The sequence below is a fragment of the Penaeus chinensis genome, chromosome 5 (genome assembly GCF_019202785.1).
Source record: "Penaeus chinensis breed Huanghai No. 1 chromosome 5, ASM1920278v2, whole genome shotgun sequence".
Lineage (NCBI taxonomy): Eukaryota > Metazoa > Arthropoda > Malacostraca > Decapoda > Penaeidae > Penaeus > Penaeus chinensis.
In genome coordinates, this window is record NC_061823.1 from 37692928 (window position 1) to 37707927 (window position 15000).

The following is a 15000-nucleotide window of genomic DNA, read 5'->3' on the forward strand; positions in this document are numbered from 1 at the left end:
TACAACCACAGAAACAAAACCCACTTGTGGTAAAACAGAAAAATAAAACAACTTAAAAGATAACATACAAGGAATGAGGGTAGACTTTTCTTTGTTGATTTTTTTATCATTTTTTTTCAAGAGTTTGTAAGAGTAGGCCATTATTAAAGAGGAAAGTGCTGGGTGTTAGTCGAGTGTATGGGGCAGTGGACACCTTGGTCACCCAAAGTATTCCCAACGTATGACGGATGTGGGCGACCAGAGACACGACCGACACACCACTGTGAACATGGTCATGGTGGCTATCAGAAGAGAGGCTATGAGAGCAACAAGGGCTACCAAGTATAGCTATTCACAGCTGTGGCATAGCAGCCACTGTATGCTGTCACCATAGCAACCATTCATGACTATCATTTCATTTACTACTTACACTTATGGAGGAAGTAGTCGTACAATTTTTTTTTTTTTAGTTTTGTGTTATTTTGTATTTGTTTTTTTGATCGTAACCATATGCAGCTTCCGTCATAGTCGCTGCATATGATTATTGTTGTAATAACCTCGTTTTAATGGTCTCCCGTAGCATCCACAAGCACCGCCATGCCAAAAACTGAAATTTGTGCTAGGATGAGACAGAGGTACGGCACTGTTAGTGAGGAATGCTCGTGAATCACGTCCACAGGGTATAAACAGGCTCATAGAGGGCTGTAGATCGTCCAGCCTCATATAATACAAATAAATAAAAACATAAAAAATAAACAGAGCAAGTGGACATGACAGCTAGAAACAGGCCCTTTGGATGACACAGGACCGGATGTAATTTTGGTGGTGGAAGAGGTGGAGGTTTTGGTGGTGATAGTGGAGGACATCACACGTAGTAGTCACTCACACAACGCTGCCGCTTAGGCCGCACGGCGGATAATGGCAATGGTTAGCTAGTCTACGCTGCTTTTGACCGGCCAAGCTCGGACAGAGGTCGCGGTAGAACCTCATCGCCCGCCATGGCACGTTGCCCATCAGCCTTGCGACGTCCTCACAACCGGAACGGATTATTCATAGAGAGGGGATGATGTCGTACGCTTCCAGGGAGGACATGAACACGTAGAAGACCCACAAGAAGGCGAGGAAGGCAGACGTCACAATCTTGGGGATTCTTGGCCCGCCGAGCTCTCCGCCGACGCTGGGGTGTCGCCTGATCATCATCACCATAATGGCTACTGCTGCCTCCACGCAGAACAGTGTGACTGAGAAGGCCAAGCTGCAAGGGAACGACTGGCTGTAGTATGGGGAACCTCATCTCGCGTTATGTTTTTTCTCTCTTATTACATGACGAAATATTTTAATTTCATATTCTATCTACCAGTATATTATCCATATCAATTAAGAACAATGACACATTTTTAGTAGCAAATCCTACCAACTAGAAAAAAAGAGATAAATTCATAAATATCTCAACAGTCCATTCAACCCCGTCCTCCGACCATCTACTTACTTGCCAGGCAAGACTTCAAAGTCTCTTCCTTGGACATTGTGGTAGATAGCAGCAAGGGTCCATGCGATACCAATACCAAGGAACACATTGACAGCGTTGGAGCCCGTGACGTTACCCACAGAAGCGTCAGCGTAGGGATCCTGCTGGGCGGCCACCTTTGAGGCAAAGGTATCTGGAGGAGGAATGCGGAAGGCCTTAAGATAAACCCTTGGGAAACCTTGCTCTGGACTAGGCTACGTTGTAAACCTCATCCTAATTGTTTAGACTATTATTTCATTTGATTGCATTTTAGTATTTAAGCAACTTATATTTCCAGAGTAAGAGAAATGAAAGAAAATGCTAAAAGTTTATGGCATATTGGTAATTCTGAAAGCTTCTAATAGAACTATAGACATGTTTAATTGACAAAACTGACAAAGTTTGGGCTTGGTAATATTCCTATATCCGTACATAAAAAGGGATTTGACCCCAATATGCAGTGTAGTAAAATAGCAGTGTTAATCTTTATCAAATTAAATAACAATAACGTCATTTATAATACTCAAAGCAAGAAAGCATAAATAAATGAAACAACAATGCCATGCTAATGGTCTAGGAACAAGCACTAAAAACAGCTGGTGTGCACTTACAACAGCAAAGGTCTGGACGCTTTAGAGGTCTTACAGACTCCAACAAGAATTTAATTTTTTTTGTCCTCATGATTTAAGCATCAGACGAAAGTATTTACAATGAGCAAAGATAATTAATTAACAAAATTAGGAAATTTTGACATATGTTTATCATCCTCATGACTTTTTATTTATAAGAGAGATCATGAACCAGAAATTATTTCTTGAACCAGCTCTTCTGTAGGAATTGAATGTTGAATAGCAGTCACTGCTTATCATCGCCGAACATGACAAATGTTAGGGTTATGCTTGTGTTACCTGGAACGCTCGTCCCAAGCGCCACAATAGAAATCGCCGTCACGGTGTCTCTAAGGCTGATAGTGCAGCCGAATTGACTGGCCACATCACCGATTAATGCAGTCAAAAATCCAATCGATGCAATTGAGATAATAAAACACGACCATCCACCTTGCCGGTCTGTGTGGGGTGATGTTAGTCAAATGTTAGCGTTAGACTAGATTCTACGTGACCCTCAAGGTGATGAGAACTGCAAGCGGCAGTAGCATGGATGGTTCTACATGCACTCTGCATGTATTGAGGTTTATACAAGAGAGACAAGATTATGAAAATAATAGCACCATCCACACTGCGTGTCTAAGTTAGCAGTATTTAGCTCTTAAAAAAAGTTAGTACTAACACCAGCAGCAGCAAGCAGCACCTGTAAGCTTGAGAGTTAGTAGGAACGGAGGAATTACAAAATCGTAAAATTGATGAAGGACACACTAGCAATAATGGCCGAATAGTCATTACAAAGGGATGTAGGTTAAGGGGGAAACCAGCATCAGGCTTAAGTCCACAATATTATAATTATCAATATTATCAAGTGTGAAGACAGCAATAGGACAGTGTAACACCAGGGTGCTGCAATCTTGGAAAACTTCTGCAAACTAGGAAGAATAATGAATGGTTTAACATTATATCATATTTTCCTCCAACCATTTTATTTCAAAAAAAGGAATTTACTTATGGCGTCAACCATATACCATCTACAGCCAGGAGTCAAGGTACGGCCAAATACAGAGCAATTATCTTAGAGGACCAAATAGCAGGTTTACAGCACCCTCTCGGAAAGGATGCGCTGCAATGACAAAGGTCTTAGTCGGGTACCAAATGATGTTGGATCGTGTAGGAAGTGTGAGGAAAAGCCAATGCATGAAGGGGTTTCGTGTCACCTGGAATGGGAAAGTGAGTAACAATGTAAACAGGTCGAGATGAGGCATGTAAGGGTATAAGGGGGGGTACTGGAAGGGGGTGAGGGGGTGGACGGAAATCCTTCGGTAAATACAAGCGTGGCATTGCTAATTCGTAACTGAATAACATATGAGAGGTATTACAACTTATCCGTAGATGTTTTAATTTGGTTTTTGTTGTGCCGTGTTAGCCAAGTAAAGGAGATTGCTCAATGCTTTTACATATGCTGACTAGGGCTGATTCATCTAGCATAAACATTACAGGAATAACGGTCTTAAGGGATATACCTTGGCTCTATGAAAAAAATACTACTGTTATGTAGTGTAGGACATACGGTGGGAAAAGGAAAGGAAATCTACAAATGCCTTGTTGTGCAATGTTGATATAAGATCAAGGCGGATGATTTTCAAAGATGTCTAACTATTGATATTGCAAATCAAAATATGGTTGAAAGGAAAAAGAGAATTACACTGTTTTTGCTCATATCTTAAAGAGCATATTAATTATCTTGATTTTCAAAATATTGAAGGGGGGGGGGGGGTAGAGTCTTCACTTACCAAAATGATAAACTCAATACGGCAAAATATAGCAAGTATGCTTACGCGGAAGGAAAACTAAAGTAAACTGGGTAGCCCACATGGCAATGCAAGTAGATTTACAGATATATATTTTTCTCTCCTTTCTACAATTTTGCTAGAGCACATCTGACACTGGAGGACAGAGAGGTACTGACGAAAGCCACTTATCCAGCAGTGTACCTGGCATAGAAGTTCCCAGAGCAACGAAAGTGGTTGCAGTGACCGAGTCTTTCAGGAAGCTGGTGCAGCCCAAGCCACTGGCCACGTCCCCGATGACCGCAGTCATCAACCCGATACCAAATATTGAACACATGAAACACGGGTATCCGCCTCCTAATGCTGTGCGTTTGACCGTCAGTGTGGGTTTCCGTGGTGAAAGAGGTATGGAGACCATTCCGTTAAAAAAGAAGAGAAAGAGAGGGGAAGGAGGAGGAGGAGGAGGAAAGGGGGACGGCGGGGGGGAAAGAGAGAAGGAGAGAGAGAGAAAATGTGTTTAACTAAAATAAACTTTGGACACTCTGCAGGCAAGAAAGCATGCCCACATTACCCATGCACAAGTCTGGGAGTAATCACAAGTTGTAAAACCTTATGGGAGATGCACCATCCAAGTCACACAGAAGCACCATCAAAACTGAAATCCTCAAGTGCTCTTCAGAGACATGCGCAGAATACAAACTCCATGGCCAAGAGACATGCCGAAAAAAATGCTAAAATAAATAGAAACAAAAAGGGGAAAAAATCACATGGTTGCAAGTCACACAGGAAAATTTGCTGATGCTGAGAAGATACGAATTAAGAGCAGAGATAAGGAATAAGGAAGAAAAAGTAAAAAATAAATAAATATATAAATAAATTACAGACCAAAGTAAGAAATCATAAGTCTTCTCCGAAATAAACCCTCACACGCACGCACTACGACTCTATTTTGTTATTTTCTTAAAAAAAAAAAAAAAAAAAAAAAAATCACTTATCGTTAACGAACTACTGACAATATTCCAAACCGACTAGGTTAGACTATATTATTGACACTAATATTCCACTTTGATAGTTCTCTGTGGTTTCTCTCACTGGTAATACCGACAGGTAGTCACTTTTCCACGGATGCGCGACTTAAATAAACATATTTATGGGACAATTTTAAGAGGTTATCATCTACCTTCTAGAAACCGTTTTCTAGAAGAAAAAAAAATCCAGGAAAGCCGTGACTTGAGAGAACCACCATATTTTAATTTCTCTACAGAGTTACCTGAAAACTACTTTCATTTCTCATTTCTTTTTCTACCAAGTTACCTGGAACACTCGTGCCCAACGCGACAAATCCAATAGCGGTAATCGTGTCCTTAAGGCCTATAGTACAGCCCACATGTGATGCCATGTCGCCTATAAGGGCAGTGACCATTCCGATACCGAGAATGCTGATAACGAAAGTAGGATACCCAAGCAGCAGGTCTGCGTTCGGTAAAAGTCAGTGATTAGAAGACAGGCACAAGACATGAGCAGGAGTTTTGTCTTTTTCTTTCTGGAAGACCTGTTTGGGTTGTGTAATAAATGAAAATAGAGAAGTGTGAAGCCTTTCAAAACCCACGGATACTCACTCCTGTCATACAGTTTGTTAGTGAAGTTAATACTGCGTTCTAACTAATTCGACTAAGTGGGTGAGGTGCCGTGTCATGTCTCCAGCAAACTCACATGGATATGAGAATATATGAGTGGTTTTGTGCGAGCCTGGCCATCCTTTCTCCAGGTAATCTGAAGATGAAAATGAAATGACCAGGTGCTGATGCGCATGTGAAAATTACACTTGAGGTTCAGTTAGTTTTGACTCCTTTTGCCGATTCGTAGGGAGTCGGAGATCTCGAGATCTCTCATCACAGGGCAGATTATTTTCCTGGGGACTGTACTTCTTAGCGCTAAGCGGGTTTCGTGTGAAATAAACTGCTTGATAAAAGACAAAAATAAAAAATAAAAAATAAAAACGCTCATCTTCCTGATAATAAGCGTGTTATTTCTAAAATAGACAGTCGAATATCTCGAAAATGATTTTGAGTTTTATATACAGGGGGAGTTATTTCTAAAACAGGAATAATCTCGGTTGACGGACACCACGCTCTCAAAGCGGCCGCTTCCTGTCTGTAACGTAGGATCGATCTTTGGCAGCAAATGGCAACCGATTTTTAAGAAAAAAAAAAAAAAAGAAAAAGAAAAAAGACAGAACAAATCTGCAGTAACTTGGTCTTGGGGAAATGATAGAAGAGACTTTCAAAAAGTGAGATAAATGTGAAAGGCTTCATTTCATGCCACATTTAAGCGGACATGGCAGACGAGCTCTGAAGAATTGGAGGGCGGAGGAAGAGAATGCAAGGGGATACAAGGGTAAAAGAAAATTGTTATGAAAAGAATACGACCATAATATACCACACACGGTTAAACTAATCCCAGGGCAAGACACATGGTTTCCAACTTCTGGAACTCAAAAAAGAAAGAAAAAAAAAGGGACTCTTTTATCTGAAACGTATGCACGCCATGTTGGCATACCCCAAATAAAACAAAACACATAAAAAAAAATCTAAAATTAAATGGCGCAAATACAGATTCAAATAAAAGTTTGTTTTTCTTAAATTGAAAATACTGGTGATTTTAAATCTACCTTGGAAACTACTTCGACAGATCAGTGGATATTCAGTCATACCCAAGCCCTAGTTGTTACATGGGAAACAGACTTGGTATAACCATATCCGTCAGAGGAGTAGTTACCAAGGAGGTGGGTATTGCAATCACCAGTCTGTCAACCTCAAGCCCTCCTGCGCGTTGCCTCAACATACCTGGAACACTGGTACCCAAAGCCACAAAGGCAATGGCTGTCACCGAGTCCTTCAGGCCAATAGAACAGCCGAAGTGAGAGGCAAAGTCACCGATAAAGGCAGTAAGAAGACCAATGCCCAAAATAGAGATTATAAACGTTGGGTAACCCTTGGCGATGTCTGTTGGGGTGGGAGTGATTGTGGAGAGAGAAAGAGAAAAAAAAAATATTCAGATGCATTTCATGACGAGGTGAATCGACAAAAGTTCTAGGTTGTTACTGCTCACATTTAGACGATTGTTAGACACATTGATTACTAATATTCTGATATTTTGTACCTCAGAATTGTGTTCCTCTTTTAGAATGATCTGTAAACCTACAGGAATGATTACAGTAGAAAGGCCAAATTTGAGAAACCATCAAAATATGAAATTGAAAGGTCCATGTCAAACTATTTACACGTCAATTACAGATTTGAAAATCGGATTAAGAAAAAGAAAGAAAAAAAATCAGAAGATCCCTGAATTTTGTCACCGATCTTTTAATTCTAAGATGAACACGCATAAACAGAAAGACAAAACTCAAACATAATAAAAGGTTTCACCAACAGCAGAAAACAAGCATGAGAAGTGAATGGATCTAGAAGCTAAATAGATTGATAAAATTTTTCACATGACCTAAAAGAGGAATGCAGATCATCCAATATGGTTGCTGGCTTAAAGTTAGAGAATGCTGAAGCTGATTAAAACTACTTGAAAAAATTGATTTTATCTCAAAAGCTGATTAAAAGATATGACATGCATATTACAATAAAAATCTAATAAACAGTTCACAGATTGTATGAAAAAACATACAACAAAATTACAGAAGGTGAAATGTATAATTATGTAGTCATTAATATTCACCACAATACTTAGGCGTATGTGAAATTGTGTGCATGTGTGTATGTATATATGCATTGTTTATATCTACGTATATATGTATGTGTATACATGTTTTTATGCAAATATGCAAACACATACCCACATTTTCTATTTTTGATCGTGTATACAAGTACAATATAAAAGTAATTGTACATATTATCACCAGCGTTAGGTAGAAACATGAATTTGTAACAAGACACGTCTACAACATTAGCAATAATAACAAATATGAATACAAAGTCTGAACATACTGAACCATGGTAAGATGTAACATACAGGAATTACTAAAAGCAAAACTACAGTAAGGTACACGATGATGTGTACGTAAGAAGCTTTCATTCACTCTCTCACTCAGTCTCACGTTAATGTCACCAACACCTTGAGAACAAGAAAATACTTTTTAATGTATCATGTACAATATGAAAATAAGGAAAATCTGTCTGTAAACTTGTGATCTGTGGAATAAAGGAAAAAAATAAGTATCTCGGGTGTGATTAGAAATTTACAAATATATGTCAAAAAAGAGTTTGTTTCGTCGGCCATTTCGAACACTAATAATGAATCGTGATTTTCAAATATATATCAAATTTCTTCGTTGTGTGTGTGTGTGTGTGTGTGTGTGTGTGTGTGTGTGTGTGTGTGTGTGTGTGTGTGTGTGTCTGTGTGTGTGTGTGTGTGTCTGTGTGTGTGTGTAAATATAAACATATACGTATGCATGTGCACGTATGTGTGTGTTTGTATATGTGTAGCATATATTTATCTTTTCTAATGCCTGGAAATTAACTCTGTTTTGACTTATACAAAGACAAAAAGAACAAATAAAATACATAATTACGAACAACAAGTACATTAAAAGAACATCGATATCACTCCTTAGAATCTATTATAAACCAGTGGAATTGCAAAATGGAAAGATGAAATCTAAAAGAAATCTTATGATATAAAAATTATTCTAATCAAGATGTTTCTAAAATGAAAAGTATATAAGCAGAAAAAAAAAATGATTCTGGGATATTCGGGAGAAAAATATAATAATTTTCAAAAGCAGCAATAACATTTTATTTCATATAAATGATATTGTTGACTGAACCCATTCTGTTGATAGATCATGAGTGTGTGGGTTTCTCAAAATTTGGTAAGATTTATGTACATGTGAATTCATATTCCTAGGGTTTTTGTACTAGACTTAATAAATTAAAACTCTGACCATTAAAATTTACAACCACCATGAATAATTTGCGAACCGCTTTCTCCAAACAAATATAATTACACACAATCATTGGGAATTAAATTAATCAACATCCGTACCCATAGATGTCGTAAAAGACATGATGACAATAATGAAAAACAACTAAATCTTATCTTAATAAGCTCCGACCTTAATCTCAGAAATATTGATTTGGAATAAGTGACTTTTTTATATTCTGGAGTAAATTTATTCTTAGAAATATTGAATGAGATTTCTTCGTGCATTCTTTAATGTCCTAAGTCTCCCCTCTAAGTTTTCGGAAAGAAAAGGAAATTCATTTTTTAACATTCTCAAGATCAAATAGAACTCTTTGATAAAACATGAAGATATGGAGAAATACAAAGAAGGAAACTATCTGGGAATCGCAATATCATGATAAACGTAGAGCACTATAGAGTTTGAAAATCTTTAAAGAATGCATCACAAGTTTAAACACACAAAACGAAAGAGAAGATTAAAAAACTGGATTAATCCACTGCAATTGGATAAATTCAACATCTTCCTTATCTTATTTAATACTAATTCTTATCACATCTTATCATAACCTATCTCTTCCTGTTGGCAAAGATTAAGGGATTTTGTTAAAAGTCTTGTGCTTCTAAACATCTGTAAGGATTTGATGTCTCTTGATTTTTTTAAAAGTAGATTTCCACATTTGCACCAAACTAAATGTGGCGAAAACAAAGGAACGAGACTTTGGTAAGTATGAAAGCACTTTTCAAATGAACCATCTATCACTTAATATTTCCATGTCTTACATATACATGTTTTACGTTAGAAGAGCAATGTACATGAACCAATTTTGTTTTATATATATATATATTTTTTACTTTAACTGAGCATCCTAAATAAACCAAATTTTCACGTAATGAATCTCTTTTTTCAGTTTTTAATAAATTGAAGATCTTAAAGAGGACGAAATCGAGTTGAGTCTTACCTGTAGGAGGAATGAAGGCAAAGAGAATCTTCCAGAAAACGGTGACGAAATGCATGACGTAATCCATGCAGCTTGGCAGCTTCTCAGTTTCCTCCTCTTCGTCTCCCTCTTCATCTTCATCGCCTATGAGAATATACAAAGATGAGTTAAAAGAGAGAGAGAGAGAGAGAGCGAGAGAGAGAGAGAGAGAGAGAGAGAGAGAAAGAATATTAAAGAAAATTAGCGAGACTTGGGACTAGACATTATCCCGTTCAAACGCGATTACGTTTTCTTCTGATTATTGTAGGTTAAAATTTAGTATTATATTTAGCAACATACAAATAAAATCTGGCTAACATATTAAATTAAGAAATACAGTTGCGAAGCTACAGTGAGACAGAGATTACATAATGGAGACAAGTTAAGAATTGTGATACGTTACAAGTTATCAAACAAATGGTGCTAAGATAAGCTCAATTTATTATTAATATCATAACTTTCTTGAATGATATAACAGTCAAATAACTTCAGTACTTAATCTATGAAATTAAAAGTTCAGGCATCACACTCAAATTGCAACATCTAATCTATATTAAAAGAACAAATATAGCAACGTGAAAATTTAGATAACAGTGATACTCCAAGTATAGCAGAATATCATAAGAGAAAAAACAAAAATAGAATAACTGTGGTCGCCAATATCACTTGTGGCGATGCTAAAGGAAAAAAAATAAATATAAATAAAAATGAAACAGTAAGACAATAAAGCTGCATTGACATGATGCAGTTTTTTTTAAAAAGTTAAACAAGTCTGTTTTGTTATAACAGATAACAAAACTACTTAAAAAAATCAAAAACACATAAGATCTGCAAGAAAAAAATAGTCAAAAATCATGATGGTAAAAAAAAAAAAAAAAAAAATCTGAGTTAGACAAAGACAAAGAGAGAAACAAATGGGAAATAATCATAGAGGTTTGGACTACACTTCGGTACACACGAACCATTCTCTAATAAACCCGGAGGCGCTTTTCAGGAATACCTACCATAGTTGAATGCAGGAAGATGGTTGCGTGAAAGGGGGGAGGGGAGAAAATAACTAAAATTTACCACTCTAATAAGGGCAGACACTATGCAACGACTGTGCAATTATTATGATTTATTTTTTTTGCAAAGCTTATATAAAGAGCATATACATGATATTCATGTTTATTTTTTATCAGTTAGAATATGACACCATAATTAATTTTGTAAAATCATCAGAGATAATATATGCATACATATATATATCAACAATTGTCTAATCCAATTTTTGGCAAGAATCATTTAGTTATACTGTGTAATATATCTATATCTATGTATCTATATCTATATCTATCTATCTATCTATATATATATATTTATATATTAGATGACGATAGCTATATATATTTTAATTCTACCGACAATAAGCCGAATTAGTCGACCAAATGAATCTCGCCAAAGACTATAATAATGTTAGGTAACTGTGCATATTTTAGTGACTAATATGACTGTCATATAAGTTATCTTTATATAATAAAGGAATTTACTAAGTTAAAAAAGTAAACTAACGATCTACTTCTACTTGTAAAACAAAATCTTTTAAAATGGAGTTTAAAATTTCCTGTAAAAAATTTGAATAAATATCAATTTACTCAAGGACCCAAATTCACGGGGAATATCTTTAACGTGAATTTTGGTTCTAACTCGCTAAAAATAAGGTAGACAAATAAAACTTGATAATATTGGTCTATAATCAGTTTTACCCATTCACCTACCATTTGGAGGCGACACCGAAGCAGGGAAAGGCAAGGGAAGGAATTGCATAGTTAGCATATTTAGGTGGAAATTGTGTCAACGAAATACCTCAGAAATGGCCAGAAAATATGTATATGCAAAAGTAGAATTTTTTAAATCATCATTTTACAGATATTGAAAATAATCATGTATGAAATCTGCAAACTGATTTTGACAAGAACTTCTCCTAGAGTAAAACTCAACGAGAGAAGCACCCACCTTATTATAAGGATCAGGCACAAGGTTACAGTAACAAATCAGGAAGCCGCAATAGGTAACTGAACAGAACCAACACTGTTAAGGATTCCTGGCCACATTACACTAATATAAGACTATTCTTAGAACTTGGCAACCCACTTCGTATTGTCACATGAAAGGTCGTGATGCTGTTAGGTATGGCTGCTCTCATCCATTGTGATAAAACCATGAGGGAATCAATGAACAGATGTGTGTTGAAGAGACTCACAAATGGATTATTTAAAATTATCTGCCGCGTCAACAATTAAGGTCATTAGCAGCGAATACTTTATTAAATTGATGTTTTTATGGCTGGGCAAAAGTTTTGAGTTTTGTAGTACAAGCTAGCATTGGTATAATGTAGAATTTTTGTAAACATTATTTTTGAAGTTGAACAAGAATACACTCAAAGAGTCAACAATTTGCTATCACTTCTGTACTGATTTTTAGATATAATTTTATAAATTTAGTAAGAGATAATATGCTATAGATGTTTAACGCACCGCAAAAATTCAAGTATTTAATCGTTACAGAATGCATAAATTGCTAGCACGATCTCAGATAATTGAGACTTGTGAACTTCGAAATGACTCAGTGTACTTTTTACTTACTTTTATTATTTTACCCAGAAAATGTCAACAATTAAAAATCCGGATGATGATGAATGAACAAAGCAACCAGACCACTAGAACCGCATATTCACGTGAAATGAGATGGTAGGGCAGTGATTACTAGAGGAAAATACACATTATCATTACATATATTTACAGTTATGAGGGCCATTCAGTAATCCTTAAATTAAGATACAAAAAAAGCAACATTATAAGAGTTGAATACAAAGTTTTATGATTGATCTTTTGGACCTAGAATCTTGCTCGATTACTTTGAAAAGAGCAACTTAATTTCCATGCATGGATTCATGAGATCAAACACGATATAAATAAAGACTTTACTCCCTATCGCAGATATCAATTCCCTCTACCATAGAATAATTTCCCTCTACGAAATATAAAAGGAGAAAACCAGAACCTCCAGGACTTACCAGGTTGGACCGTGATGGCTTCACTGAACTGTTCCTTCCAAGAGGAGGTTCCAACAAGGAGAGATGCGTTAGCCTTCTTCACCAACTTGTCAACCATATTCTGTCAAGGGAGGGGGGGAAGGTTACTACAGCCTCATCAAACTACCTAATGCACAGCCCATCAGATTACCACATGGCCACCAGTAATTCAGATTTACAGATTTGTATGCCGGTACTCTCCAGTCAGGGGTGTTGCAGTACCTCTGTCTTTGGAAACTACGTCTGGATATCTTTGTTGTTTTTCATTATAATTTCAAAAGCCACTATTAGCATCTCAACTACTGGGTCTTCGATGCCAAGTTATATCAACAATTCACAGCAATGCTCAAGAGACCTTTCTTGAATATTGGTGTAAACAGAGACAGATTTAAAAAGCATTATTTTTCGAAGCAAATACCTTTAGCCAGACTATTATAATTCCAGCTGATACACCTCGACTTAAGAGCCAAAGTTATTAAGAAGCATTTCAATTACTGGAATAGCATTTTCAACCCATCGAAGGGATACCGAAAACTCGGCTTTATCTAATGCAGCGTGTCTTCTTTTCTCTTACCAGGTATCTTTATTGCCTTCCGACAAGCGACAAAAGCAGGTCCAGAGAGCTCATTTGGTTTGTACAACGCCACATATCATCTATGGGTGAACTAGGTCTAGCCTATGCTTTAGGAATTTCGTTTTGAAAGTCTTTACAATACGTGACTTTTAAACGACTCGATAAAGTGATGGTTGGCCACACATAAAAAAGGACTATAATTGACTCTATTTCATACATACCTGTATACACAACAAATTACAATAAAATCTTATTTTCACTCGCACCAGAAGCACTTTCTTAAAGGACACTCCTTGGAGACAGTTACTGCTTGGTCCAACATAAGCATCGTACTGAGAATTTAGATATGGCTGCACATTTCCTCCAAATTTATCGTAAAATATACTTTCACATTCCTACAGATCTCCAGTGAATTATATGTCCGCACTGCAGATAAGAAGGGGAAAAGTATGAGGTAAATCCCTACTGCGTAGAGAACCAGAAGAGTAAGTCATGAAGGCGACCGATTCCCGACCGAGTCACCACCAAAAGTTAATCAGATTTTCTTTAAATTCCCCGCAGACCTCTTCTTTTCTCCCCGACTTGTCTTCTCAGCAAGTCAGTTTGATTAACGAAAACCTTTTTTTTCTACTTCTTCACTTGAATGAACTATGTAAACACAGTAAATATTTAACTTGGATAGTATATAACAATGGAAAGTTTATCCTCAGTACTGGAATCTCTTTAAAAGCTGAACCTAGGTCATGGAAACCCTATGCTATGCTATGCTAGAACCCCTCTTTGAGGCTCTTTTCCAGCAGCCTTGCCATTCCCCTTGGCAGTGGTCTGGGATTATGCAGCCTCCTCTGGCATGAGAGGAACCGAAACCACTGATGAGACTTATATTCCTAAGTTGTATTATTAACGCTCCCCGGATTTGGTTGTTGTTTGATGTTATCATAAGGGATTGCAGAAGAAATGTAATTCGTTATTTTACATGAATGATAATCGCAAGCGTCTATACTTACTATTTTCATGTAAATGGATAAACAGAATGTTTTTTTCATAACGAATGTCTTTTTAAATGATAAACGGTAACCTCTTTAAATCTATTTATGTTATTACTGATCAGAGTCTAACTTACTGAAGCCTTGACATTTGGGAATCTTATTCCAGTTTAATACATGTATAATGTGGAATTCACTGATAAGATTTCCTTCTTGATTCAGTAAAAAAAGAAGAATACCAAGGAAACAATTCACAATACTTATCTTTAATAACAACAACAACAAAAAAAAGATCGGTGATAATTACTCTCTCAAAAAAAAAAAGAAAAAAAAAACGCAAATAAAAATGACTTTCCTCTCTCTTCCACGAGTCCCTAACCAGCCACTGGGCATGATCGGTCTACCAAATGAGCTCTCTGAGATAAGCGAAGTGGGCAGTGATATCGCTGGCAGGAAAAGCCCTCTACAAAAAGAATTAACTGGTCATTCGGTTACCGGGAGCTCCGCATCGCACAGAAACTCTCGGAAAATGCTG

At 36.7% G+C, this 15000-nt stretch overlaps 1 protein-coding gene across 5 annotated transcripts in view; it reads right to left on the bottom strand.

Annotated features, from left to right (window-relative positions):
- LOC125025936 (sodium/calcium exchanger 1-like) overlaps nt 1-15000 on the bottom strand; it is a 147484-nt gene that overhangs the window by 414 nt on the left and 132070 nt on the right. For 2 of the 5 annotated variants that reach the window (XM_047614277.1, XM_047614280.1), the window contains exons 4-8: nt 12888-12987; nt 9815-9937; nt 6728-6886; nt 1469-1640; nt 1-1234 (exon numbers count right to left, since the gene is read on the bottom strand). The exon at nt 1-1234 is cut by the window's left edge and continues 414 nt beyond it. In XM_047614277.1, the coding sequence (XP_047470233.1) occupies nt 1030-1234; nt 1469-1640; nt 6728-6886; nt 9815-9937; nt 12888-12987 (759 nt within the window). In that variant the 3' untranslated portion in view covers nt 1-1029. Of the gene's footprint in view, nt 1235-1468; nt 1641-5124; nt 5355-6727; nt 6887-9814; nt 9938-12887; nt 12988-15000 lie in introns of those variants that run through there. The other 3 variants (XM_047614278.1, XM_047614282.1, XM_047614281.1) reach the window with 3 other exon arrangements.